The 13,254-nt window shown below is 36.3% G+C and overlaps 1 protein-coding gene across 1 annotated transcript; it reads right to left on the reverse strand.

Moving 5' to 3' along the window:
- Window positions 1–1,689: 1,689 nt before the first annotated feature.
- LOC104854725 (olfactory receptor 145) lies at window positions 1,690–3,054 on the reverse strand. The gene is made up of 2 exons (XM_019205898.1): window positions 3,045–3,054; window positions 1,690–2,639 (listed from the first exon to the last, which is right to left on the reverse strand). Exons 1-2 carry the CDS (start codon window positions 3,052–3,054, stop codon window positions 1,690–1,692), a joined length of 960 nt encoding a protein of 319 aa, XP_019061443.1.
- Between the last annotated feature and the right edge of the window lie 10,200 nt (window positions 3,055–13,254).

Genomic DNA, 13,254 nt, shown 5'->3' on the forward strand with positions numbered 1-13,254 from the left:
CAGAGTCTGGAAACAAAACCAGAATACATGGTTACAGTTTCATAGGTCATTTCACATTTCCAAAGACAAAATCAAGGGAACTCTCACGTTCTTCTCTACCTGGATCAGTTGAGATTCTGCAACCTCTGACTCATATTTTCTCAGTCACACAAAATAAGAAAAATAAGCATAATTCTTTTTTGCTGGACATGGCATTTTGATTTTATTCAAGGTATTTTGTTCCATAGTTTTCATAATAAATTGCTGATGGAAGCTTTAACATATATATGGGCACATAAAATAAACATAGAGCTTCAAAATAGGGAGTAAGAAAAGAACTCATTTCTGGGGTTAATGTCACACTGAGTTTTATTAATATCATCCATTATTTTCCCATCCAGAGCACTAATACTTCTACTTGTTTCCTAATTATTTTCCTATTTACCACAGTATTCCAGTTCTTATCCTTATTTCACTACACCACAAACACTGACCACTCTTTCATGCTCTTACTCACCAAGATCATTACTTCCTCTTAAACTTTGTGCTAAATCTACATCAGAATCTCAGTATAGTAGACTTCCTATTATCAGTGTGATCTCAGCTCATGTTCCACCATCTCAGTAAAGTCTGTCCTTACCACCTATTTCAAAGAAAGAACAATTACTCTCTGTATCATCACCTTAAATTAGGACTTGGCATAAATGTTTCACGTGTGCCTGTGTGTCTGTTTGTTATTATTTGCTCATCATGTCTTCCTCCTAACCACTTGAATCCTATCTCTACCTTACTGCAGACAATTAAGACTTTGAGGGTGCAGACAGTTTCTGTCTTCTTCACCTCTACATTTTTCACATTGAAAATAGAGCCTACATTTTGTAATGTCTAAAACAGGGTACTCAGCCTATATTTGTGAATCAGATAAACAATGTCATTTTTGTCATGTAAAACTCTGAGGCAAAATTAGAATGACAATGTTAAAGAAAAGAGCTGGCTACTAATGATTTAAGATTATAAAATCTACTTGAAGAAGTAACCACAGTTCCTCTACTGAGAGTTACTAAACATTTGTAGTAAACTGCTATCCTTATACCTACATTCCTTTCTGAAGTCAAAGAGGTGCATCTAATGAAGATTCTCTTTATCCTGGCTGCTCCAAATAATTTTCATTCCTATAATCAGAAGAAAAAACTAAGAAAATCTTCCTATGATCCGAAGAAAATCTTCAACCTCTCTTTATCTGGCACATTATGACCCCATGTTCCTGTTTTTGAAAAGTAAATTACTCTCTCAAAAGTCCCTAAAACACTCAAGTGGTTTACCAAATAAATAATTAAATTTCAGAATTTAAGTCCATGAATGTCATTAACTATATAACACAATTGCATAGGAATTTCAGATATGTCTGAGTTCAAATTTCAGAACTCATCACTTCTAGATTTATTACCATGTAACGGTTTTATACTTAAAAGCTTATAAGCCAGAAATAAACAGGAAAATGACAGACTACTCAAAATTCTACTCTTATTCAAAGGAAGAAATACTGGTCTTCTTACTTGGATTGCCTTGCCTTGTGGACTGATTTGTGTAAGAATTTAATTGTGTACATTTTTAAATAATTTGCATATTTTGACTCCTTGTGATTCTCTCTATAGCTTTATATATAATTTTCCCTAATTAATATGACTATATAGCAAAAATAGTTTCTATTTAGGTACTCATCCTTTTCTTCAAAGTCTTTCTCAATGCGATATGGACATCCTTGTTCCTCAAACTGTAGATGAAAGGATTCATCATTGGCCCCACAATGGTGTAAAAAACGGTGGATACTTTATCTTGATCCAGAGACTCAGTAGGGGAAGGCTTAAGGTACATGAATGCTGATGCTCCAAAGAAAAGAGAAACAGCAATGATGTGAGAGCTACAGGTATTGAAGGCTTTGGACCTGCTTTTTGTAGAATGGATACAGAGAATATTGGAGAGAATCAAAGTATAAGAAATGAAGATGATAAGACTGGGACCTATAACATTGACACCCACCACAATGAAGACCACTACTTCATTGATGGAAGTACTTGTGCAGGAGAGCTTCAGGAGAGGAGGTATGTCACACATGTAATGGTCGATGGCATTGCTGTCACAGAATGAGAGTCTCAGCATGCACACAGTATGGGCCATGGCACCCAAGAAGCCCATTGCATACACACCTGCTGTCATCATGAGGCAGACCTGATGGGACATGATGACCTTGTATAGCAGGGGCTTACAGATGGCCACATATCTGTCATAGGCCATTGATGTTAAAATACAGCATTCATCAATAACAAAGAAAGCAAAGAAAAAGAGCTGAGCCATGCACTCAGCATAAGAGATGATGTTCTGCTTCACAAAACCCATCAGCATCCTAGGAGTTATGACAGTAGAGTAGCAGAGATCAATGAAGGAAAGATGGAAGAGAAAGTAGTACATGGGAGTATGAAGGTGAGGATTGAGATAAATCAGAACAATCAAGCCCAGGTTCCCCAGCATGGAGACCACATAGATTCCCAAGAAGAGGAAGAAGAGAGGCAGCTGGAGCTCTGGCTGTTGTGTCAAACCCAGCAGGACAAACTCAGTCACTGAAGAGCCATTGCCTGAGGCTATTCTTCCCTGTGGCAGTTCTGTGGGAAACAAGAGAAGTAGGACATAGAAACACTGAAGTGAGATCAAATCACTCTCCAATCAACTCCACTATAACGAGAATTGAGTCCAGAACAGGAGAATGAGCTCGAGCCCATGCTTCCCTGTGCCCTTGTTTTCTCCATTTTAAAAGACAGAGAGAATGTATAAAGATGAATATTATGCAGCACACAGAAGGCAATTTCTGGAAAGATGGACTTCAGAAACCAGGAGCCATCCTTGGTTCTGCAGCATCTCTGCTCCTCTTCTGCTTCAACAGCCCCCCTCCCAGCTCAGGGTCCGTGATGATCTCGGCAGACATGAATTGAGGCATTCCAAGGGCTCACTCACAAACCTCACAGATGAGGGTTGCAAGAATAGCAGAAAGGATACAATTCAGCACTCACCCTTTGGCATGATGGCTTCAGGAGAGGACCTTGTTAACTCTCCTCCTGTATTTTCAGAGAGCTAAGTGGCTCTGATGAGTTTTAGAAGTATATTAGCCAGAAAAAAGATTTTGCTTTTGTTGTGACTGCTGTTGCTTGAGACAAATTTTGGACTGAGAGAGCCAGAACACATCCCCAGGCTGTGAGAAGCCATGAGTTATTGACCATGATTTCTGATGAAGGCTTTGCTCAAAACAGCCTCTCTACTGATGGGTGGTAAATAACACATACTGATGGCAGAGAGCTGCCTTCTGATGTAACCCAAGGGGTTTTTATGAGTTCTGAAAACCCAGGAACCTAAAATTAAAAGACCTATGTTTACTAGTATTTTCTCTAGAGATCAGGTTAAAAAAAATTATCTGTGCTGCATTTGCTGGCCAATTAATGATAATAACATTGGCTAGTTAAACTATCCTATTTTACATACATTTTTATTTCCTTCCAAATAGGGACATCTCCAAATAGAAAAGCAAGAGGCCTTGTTCTCTCTCCTTAATGGATTTTCCCTATCAATTTTCTCTAGATGGAATAGTATACAATTTTTTGTTTGCTTCTTGTGTACACATCTAAACTCCATAACAAAGATCTGTATATTTTATTCAGTGCTCTTTCTGCACCTCCAAGTATATATGACATATATGGTAGGTGCTCCATGTGTATCACAGAGGGATGAATGGCAAGCCCTTTCTCGTTTTTTCTGTAACATACACTGGGTAGTATACAATCTCTTTCTCCCACTGGTGAAGGCTAATGTTGTGCCAATGCTTCTATTTGTAGGTAAAAACATGGGACAGGAAAACCTTAGTAAAACGCGTAGGGGCCACTGCTAGACTCTTGGATACCATCTGAAAGAAACCTGTGTCAGAATTACTGAGCTCATAGAAAAAGACTAATTTTTCTTTTCACTGAAGGTCACTGAGAATTTGCATAAGCCCTAGGAAGGATTCAGCGTCTCTCACCACAGGCCAGCAGCACAGACCAGGATCAGAGACACATTTGGATTAGTGAGGTGAAGGGAGCTTACAAATGCCAAGGTCTGTTCCCTATGGGAGAATATTGGGAGCTACTCAAGAGTTTTTTATTTGTTATTTTGCAGAGAATTGAAATAATGTCAGGAATGAATTAGGAAGACTAATTTGTCAGGCGCTGGCAGAAGAGACTAGACAGAGAGTGAACTGCTGGAGGCAATTCCAATCATTAATGAATGACTCCAAAAAAAGCAAAAATGAAGGAAAGGGAAACTGCTGTAAGTTAATATTGCTGTTGTGAGTGACTCTGAGAAATAGTCATATACAGAAGGTATATCCAGGGAAAATTCAGGAAAATTTATCACAAAGAGAATAGAAATAGACAATAAAATTTCCCAAGACACTAGTCTACATGCTACTTCAGAGAGTACTCAGAAAAAATGAAAATATTAATAAAAGTTATACATTCAGTGTGGAATAAGTAGTAATCTAAGAAAGGTATACAATAGGAAAATGCATACACAATGCTAAGTAAATCTGAGGAACTATCAGACCATGACAAAAACACTCTAAGCTCATCTCCACAGATACTAAAGCAATGGGGTTAGTGAACTACATGAGAAAGGGTAAAGAAAAGTAACAGAGGACAAGAAAAAGGATCATGAACTCCCTCATGTATAGATTTTATACTTTAATACAAAATCTAACAACTGCTAAAATTAATTCAAGTTAATATTCTCAGACTTCCTCAAATTACTAGGGAAAAAAGTCCCACCAGGCAAGTTTGAAAAATATCCCCCAAGACAGACATTCCTTCAGTTGCAGGCATGGTGAGGATCTTTGTAATTCATTAATACTTGTGTTTTCTGTGTAAATATGCACAGTTTTTGTTTAGGTAATGCAAGAACATGAAATTCTCCCTCTAAGGTCACATATATGAAATCACATCGCAAGAGCAAGTTATGTTAAATTCTAAGCCAGAGCTCAAAATGAAGGTCATTTTTCACATCTCATACTGCTGGTGTCCATAGGACAACCATGGAATGAACACAGAAAATTCCAAACTTGTCCTTTCATTGCAAAACTCTCTCATCTTCCTGTTTTTTTTTTTCCTTTGTACCATGGTCACATTGGCCTAATTCAGTTGTAAGAAAGTACATGAGCTGAGCATGCTTTTACTAAAATATACAACAGCATCTTTTGCTCATTCCTGAGTCTTTTCAAGTCCAATGACTTTGACCTTGTCAAAATCAGTGATGATTTAATTGAAAAGGCTTTATTTACACTGCATTTCATGGAAATGCAGAAAAGAAAAAGCGGTATTTTTAACTAAGTGAAGTTCTGATTTGAAGAATTATATCACACTGAGCTAATCTACTAAAATACCCAGAAGCATTAGCTCCTGTATTTTTAAATTTGAATATATATATACATATATATATATATGTGTGTGTGTATATATATGTATATATATATATATATATATATATATATATGAGATAAAGGGAGAAATTCAACTTTCAAGTGCCAGAGAATGAAAGAAAAGAGAAATTGTAATTCTATATATTTGGGGTAAGGTCTGAGATGCTAAACACCATTTGTAATTAGTTGCCAAGTAAATCTAAGGAGGCTGCCAGGTAATTGCACTTTGAGTAGCAGGGTTAGGCATGTATCTGCAACAGCATATTCAGTTAGTTCACAGGTGTGTGGCTGTTGGAAAGTAGAGCAACACATTCTTGTTTTAATAAAGGCACTGGGGCTTCAGAAAAGGTAAAAGAACCAAGAATCCCTTAGCAAATGAAAGCAAATGGGAGAGGAAGCAGGTGGAAAAAACAGAGAAGTAGACCTCAGCTAAATGTAAAATGACCTCAGCAGATGCTACCTCTACAGGCCTTGGTTTCCAAGTTTTAAAATTAATAAAAAGCTGCAGGTGTATCAACACAAGTTAACATAGAAAAAACATGATTTTGAGTAAAGAATGAAGATGGAAAACGACAGGCATAGCATTAAAACATTATACAAATGCATTATGCAAAATTTTCTACATATCGAAATGTATTGATTATAATTCATGGGCATACATAAAGACTAGGATTTTAAAAGTATAATCAACAATACACACCAACTAAGAGTGTTTGTCTCCAATTACAAGACGGGATCAGGGAAGGAGGTATTATGGGGAAAAAGAGAAAAGAAGGAGGGAAGGAGAAGAAAGGATATGAAGTTTAATCAAAAGATATTTCATCTTACTATGATTTTTGTTATCTTTGACACAGAGCCTCTCTATGTTCCCCAGGCTGGTCTCAAACTTCTGGACGCAGTGATCTTCCTGCCTCTGCCTCCCCTAGAGCTGAGACTACAGGTGTATGATTCTGCATCCAGCTTTCTTAATGTAATTTTAGTGTGTACTTTATTTCCATTTCTAATCCTAAAATACTACACTCCTAAGGATTAAAGATAAAATGATTCATTTATAAGAAATGGGAAAGCACCCAAGGTTTCAGAACAAAGCTTAATAAAAATGTGGACCTTAAATCTAAAGCCAAAATGAGTCCCCCTTTTTATCTCTGAATCTCTGTAGATTTCACACAGATCTCTCTAAAATTTAACAAATATAAACCAGTGATGGTGAACATTTTAGAGCTTTCAATTACATAAACTTCCCACTGCAGCATGTGTGCCAGGAACGGTTTGCCACCACTGGTAGAGACCATATCTGAAGCTAAGAGACTCTGTAAATTGGAGGAAATGGTCTGGTCAAATTGCAAAATGTGAGACACAGTGCAGGTTTCCCAGAAGGTTTGTGAGGTGATAGATGATCTGGAAAAAGACATTGTTTAGATAATGACATTTGCTGCCTGTACTCTTTTTCCCCATCTCAAACTCCTATGAAGAGCCATCTCTCATGCTGAAAGTAGAATTTGTCTCCTAGAAACTTGACACTGCCCGCCTTGACAGAATCCTCTGGACTAAATAAATTCCTACTCTTACCCCTGCCTGGGGGAATTCATCAACCCTCCATACTTTCCCCATGGTATTATCCTTGAACTGGTAGTTTATTTAAATAATGATATATTCATATTGCTTAAAGCTCTTATATATTCATTTAATACACTGAATTATAATCAAATGATATATGCTGTTCAAATTTTTCTAGCACTGGAAGCTTTAGCCCACTGAGATGTCCCTTCCATGTGATGTGGTGTAGTGTGTGTGTTTGTGTGTGTGTACGTGTGTGTGTGTATATCTGTATCTTGTTGTTTTGCACACTTCCTTATTTTCTCTCACAAAAGGCATCAGCATCATTGTTGCTAGATCCTTCCCGAATCCTTGAATCAGCTATTTCTCAAAAAAAAAGCCCTGATTCTCTTCTTTGAATAACAGTAAGGTGGGATAGAAAATACAGTAATAGGTTGAGAGGAAATAAAATGTTCATTTTAAAACTACTTTTAAGAAAAATTGCAACTTCGGGACCCAAGTTACTCAAGCCTTTATCCATTTCAGAAAATTCACTTCAAAAACTTTTTTCTAAGAGTCTTCAAGACACAGTATGCCTGTAAACTGTGCTCTGGGCCTGTGCTCTCCACCTAGAAAGTGTCCTTCCTGCCACAGACCTTCACCCTGAATAGATAGCAGCACTAATGGGCCAGTGTGTCTCACTTGGCTTTCCAGTGTATCCCACCATAAAGGTAACAGAAAACAAGAATGCACATCTGAGATCACCCACCTGAGGGTGTCTTCAGGACCACATAAAACCTTCCAATCTTAGACCTTAGTAAACTACTCTGGTGAGGACCTACAATCTCTGAGTGCCTATTTTTTAATTCTCCCTAATAAACCTCTCTGTGACTTTTCTTGATATGCCTTGACAATTCTTTTTCTCTGACAGAAGTCAGCAAACCTACGACCTACCTCGTGGGTGAGCTGTGTAAAAGTCCCCATTTTATATTTGGATGACCTCATCAGACCCCTTCCAGTAACAGTAGTATTGGGAAAACAGATCTTATCGGTAGGTATCCTCATTGTTACTGGCATTTCACTTCTTTAGGTCCTCTCATTTGAAAAATATTTGTATTCTAACTTATACACACACACCTGTAAGTATTTCTGCATGGAATCATCTACATCTGTACACTAAATAAATGTGAGCTGTACTAGTATTTTCAACTCTAGTACTACATAGATTATTCTAGCCTCTTTTCCTTGTTTTTTCTGTAAGTTCCCACTCCAACAGTTAAAAGCCAGACTTTCACCTTCTTTCATCTTTATGTTTAATTGTTCACTTCTACATAGAGCAGCATTAGAATTGTTAATCTGTACACACAAGGGAAACGCTTCATTAACAAGAGGCAGTTCTATGGGGAGTTATTTTTGTTTAATCTTATATTTTTCATACATTTGCAAAATTTCTTGTCAGCATTTATTTCCCTGCCCTGTTCAGTGTTGTTTCATAATTTGAAATAGTCTCTTTTCTTGTATTTCTTTCCAAAATCCCCTGATCTTATTGTTTTAAATTTGCATACATTAAGAGTCAGTTCTTGTGCTACAAAGTTCTACAGGTTTTGCAAAACACATTCTGTCATTTTTCCACCAGTATTTATTCCTTCCTCAGCCCTTCAAAGCCCTTGAAATACTTGATATTTTTACTGTCTCTGTAGTGTCCCCTTTTGAGCATGTAATACAATTGGAATCATATGTGCTAGCAATTTAAGATTAAATTTTCCACTTAGCCATATTCAATTAAGACACTATTGTGTCTTCCTGTGGCTTTTTGTTCCCTTGCATGGTTGTATTATGGCTTCTTTTTCCACTCACCTTTAAAGAATGGTGTGGTTGCTTTTAGTTTTCAACAAGCATGAATAAAGCATGATATAGACATTCACATATAAGTTTCGGTGTGGAAGTGTATCTTCAAATAAATTCAGTAAATATCTTAGAGTAGATACATCATAAGGCTATGTTTACCTTTGTATGCAACTGTCAAATTCTGAACCAAACACTCATTACCATTTTTCATTCCCATTAGTAATGGAGGCTTTTTGGTGTTCTACCTTTTTATTAACATTTGGTATTGTCAGGTTTTGTTTTAAATTTTAGCCCTTCAGATAGTTATATAGTTGTGTTTTTGCTTTAATTTGGAATGCCTCAATGACAAATGAAAGTCAGCAAATCTTGGACCCATTTTTTTCTTTGGTTTTTTTCGTATCATTATTAGTGAGTTATATATATTCTTTGTGCATATTGTTGATGCAAGTCCTTGATTATATGTGTATTTTGCAAATGTTCTTTCTTTTTCTGATGTGATTTTTATTCTCTTAAAAGTATTGCTCACTAAGGAGAAATTTTGAACTTTAAAATGTTCAACATATCAATTATTTCTTTCAAGATTCTGTGTGGGGAAGGGGTAAGGGAATGTTACCAGAGACCCCTGCAGTGGTCCTGGTCTCCTACAAGCCAGTACAACATTTGAAAGATAGGAAAGTGTGAATTAACAGAAGCGCACAAACAGAGACTTGAGAGAAACTGAGTCTTGGGCTGATCTAAGCTGCTCTGGGCAGCAAAGACAAACAACTCCCAGGACACCCAGTGTTTATTCATTACAAGCATAGAAACTGGGCAGGCCTTGGGACACCTACTTGTATCAAGTATCAAACAGGCAGAACTGTAGAATGCAGGCACAAGCATATCTTTGCTGAAGAGAACAAATGGTTAATGAGAAGGGGAGAATTTAGTTGGAGTCAGTCGAACTTGACTGGGAGTGAGCTGAGCCAGGCTCTGCTACTTCCAATGTAACACAGCCAGATTATGGAGGGGTAAAAGCTTGTGCCACTCTAGGCTATTAATACTGGGCGGAGGTGTCTGCTACAATTCTGCTGTGACATTGTGTTTTCATTACCAAATCCAAGATTACCTGAATCATTTCTTGTGTGTTCTGGAAGCTTTATAGTTTTGAACTTTGTTTCTAGGTACACGATCTATTTTAAAGGTTCCTTTGAGTGTGGATGTAGGGATGTGTATGTCTTTGTGTTTGCATATTTGCGCAATTGCACACATATGAGTGAAAAGTTGTAAGTTCTATATCCAGGGTGGGAAGATTCTTGTTTTGTTTTGTTTTGGTAGATGTACCTTGAATTTTTCCAGTTCCATTTATAAAAAAGACCATCATTTTTCACTGAATGGCTAAGCTTCTTGTCAAATACCAGTTGACTACCTTGTCTGGATTTGCTTCTTCTGTCTCTGTTCTGTTCCATTGATCTAGATACCAGTCCTCTTATAAATAACACACTGCCAGAATTACTATAATTGTTTAGACAGTGTCGAATTTGGGTAGTGTCAACCCAGCATCACTCTCATTTCTGAGTATGGTATTAGAATTCTGAGTCCTTACCTTTCCACATAAACAGTAGAATCATGTTGTTGATCATCAACATTATACAGTGGAATTTTGGTAGAGATTGCTCAGGTATCAAGTTAGGAAGAATTGATATGTTAAAATTATTGACTTAAACAAAGCTGGGCATGGTGGCGAATGCCTATAATCCCAGCACTCAGGAGGCTGAGGCAGGAGGATCACTGTGAGTTCGATACCAGCCTGGGCTACACAGTGAGTTCCAGATGAGTCTCAACTACATAGTGAGACTCTGTCTCAAAAAACCAAAAAAAAAAAATTCTTAAACAAGAAACATCTCTTCTTTTTTAGGACTTTTTAATTACTTTTTCAGTTTTATAGTTTAATGCAAATAGATATTGTACATACATTATTAGATTTATGCCTGGATATTTTTCTTTCTTTTGGTGACAATATAAATGATATTCAATTTAAATTTCTCTATCCAATCATCTATTGCTGGTATAAAAGAAAAATGCGACTATAATATACTAAGCTTTTATTCTGTAACTTTACTGTAGTCATTTATGAGTTTCAGGAGTTTTACCTTGTTGTGTTTCTTATGCTTGACATCAATTTTAGAATTTTTCACAGATTGTCTTGGCATCCATAAACAGGATTCTATTCCTTCCTTATTTTGTATTAAGAATAAACTTTTAAATTATTTTTCTGTAAAGCAGCACAGCCTAATCAATATATTGCTTTATCTCAGCAACTTTCATTGTAAAGGTAATATAAACTGACACAATAATAAGACACATCACAATGGGTAAAGTTAGCAGAACTGACAGTATCAATATATTCACATGTGTGAAACAGAACTTTCATACACTGCTATTAAGAGAATAAAATTTCAAATGTATTTTGAAAAAAATAGGAATATTCTGATTAAGTTGCATATGCTTGTAGCCTCTGCTATAGAAATTACAATACACACACACACAAAGAGAAAGAAACAAAGAAAGAGAGCAAGATATGAAATTACTATATAACTCTAAAACAAAATCTTATATATTAATGTTTCTTGAAATTTTATTCCTAATAGTAAAGTTTGCAATGATAAAAAGATAGAGAATTCAGTGAGCATACATTCAATGGAATAATTCACAGGAAGCAATGTTCTGCTACATTCACTGACATGGTTGAAACTCAAATCAGCATTATGTTAAACAAAAGAAGCCAAATACAAAAAGAATTAAAAATAAAGAATATATTTTATTAATAATATTAAGGGTAGAAAACTCATTAACAGATATCAGAACAGTTGTAATGAAGGTGGCTATTGTCTGGTAAAGAATAAAGTACACACTTAACTTTAAACCAACTTAGAATCCATATCATTTTTTCAAATAAGAACCTCTCCAATTTGCAAAAGATTATGCATTATTGGAATAATCCCATCGCAATTTAGATTCCATTAAAAGCCTATGTAAGCTAGAAATAGATAGAAGTATATCTATCCTGCAGAGCGAGCAGTTGAGGCTTAACCTAAAGATATATTGCCATGATTCTTGGACTGAAAGTGGTGCTCTACCTGAAAGGCAAACTTCACCAAAAATGCCAGGTCCTCTTGTTCATAGTCAGCTCTGTTCCCTTTGCCATTGAGTGCTATCCCGCTGTCAGGTATCTATGTTTATTAAAGTAATAAATGACTTTATTAAAATATGTGCTTCAGGGCTGGGGATTTAGCTCAGTGGTTCTGCCGCCTGCCTTGCAAGCGCAAGGACCAGAGTTTGAGCCCCAGTACCAAAAAAAAAAAAGTTATAGCTAAAATACGTGCTTCAAAATGAAATTCAAACCAAATAGTGTTAAGTACTCATCCTTACCAGGCTCTTTTGAATATAAACAAAAGAGTAGAAGTAAACACTATAAACATTCAGACTCAGAGGAGTAAAATTTTAAACAAATTATAATAAATATAGTCTCTTTGAGAAATCTTGATCAGATTGAAGACGTCTTGAGATGTCTGTTATGATTTAGATCTATGGAGAAAGGCCTGGTCGGAAAAGAAAGGTCACTGAGGGCGTGACCTGGAAGGTTGCGTTCTTGTCCCAGGCTCCTCCATTTGTTTTCTGCTTCGCAGCTGCCATAATAAGAGCAACTTCGCTCTACCGAGCCTTTCACCTTGCTGCTTCCACCTAGGAGTTCAATGACCACAGACTAAACCAACGGAAACTGTGAGCCAAATTAGACATCTCCTTCTTAAAACTGTGAATGTTGGGTATTTTGTCCCTCTGACAGGAAAACTACCAATATCCTATCAGTTTCTAGATAGGATAGTTTCTAGGCTATTCTTAAAGACCACTGTTTCAGAATCTTTTGAATATCATTATATCTTTGTGTAGAAATAAACATTATAGTGATAATAAACCATCATTCCCTGACTAGAATCCATGAAGTGACATAGGCACCAAACTTATTTGATGTACTAACTGATGAACAACAGATATCTTATGTTATGAGTAACATACAGAGAAGAATAATTTATAGAGCACAATTTCCTATTATTTTGATTATAAATGATGTTTTAGTTGCTCTAAATGTTGGCATAATATCTAATAAGCTTGCACTCTTACAGAAATGTAGCAAATGGAGGTGTCTTACTAGAAAGACTTAAACCGATCTCCTCAGTCTCATCTTTCCAGAAAAAAGTGCACTGTTATAAAAAGATTGATATGAAATATTTCCTTATAGCTAACCCTGTTTGTCATACTTTAAAATAAGACTTTTACAGATATATGCATTTGAGAAAAAAATGCCATGCAGGTCATTTCTCTATTATAGGCATCTGGGTCCTGGACATCATTTACTTACA

Source organism: Fukomys damarensis, unplaced genomic scaffold (genome assembly GCF_012274545.1).
Source record: "Fukomys damarensis isolate Sample0158 unplaced genomic scaffold, DMR_v1.0_HiC HiC_scaffold_16, whole genome shotgun sequence".
Classification (NCBI taxonomy): Eukaryota; Metazoa; Chordata; class Mammalia; order Rodentia; family Bathyergidae; genus Fukomys; species Fukomys damarensis.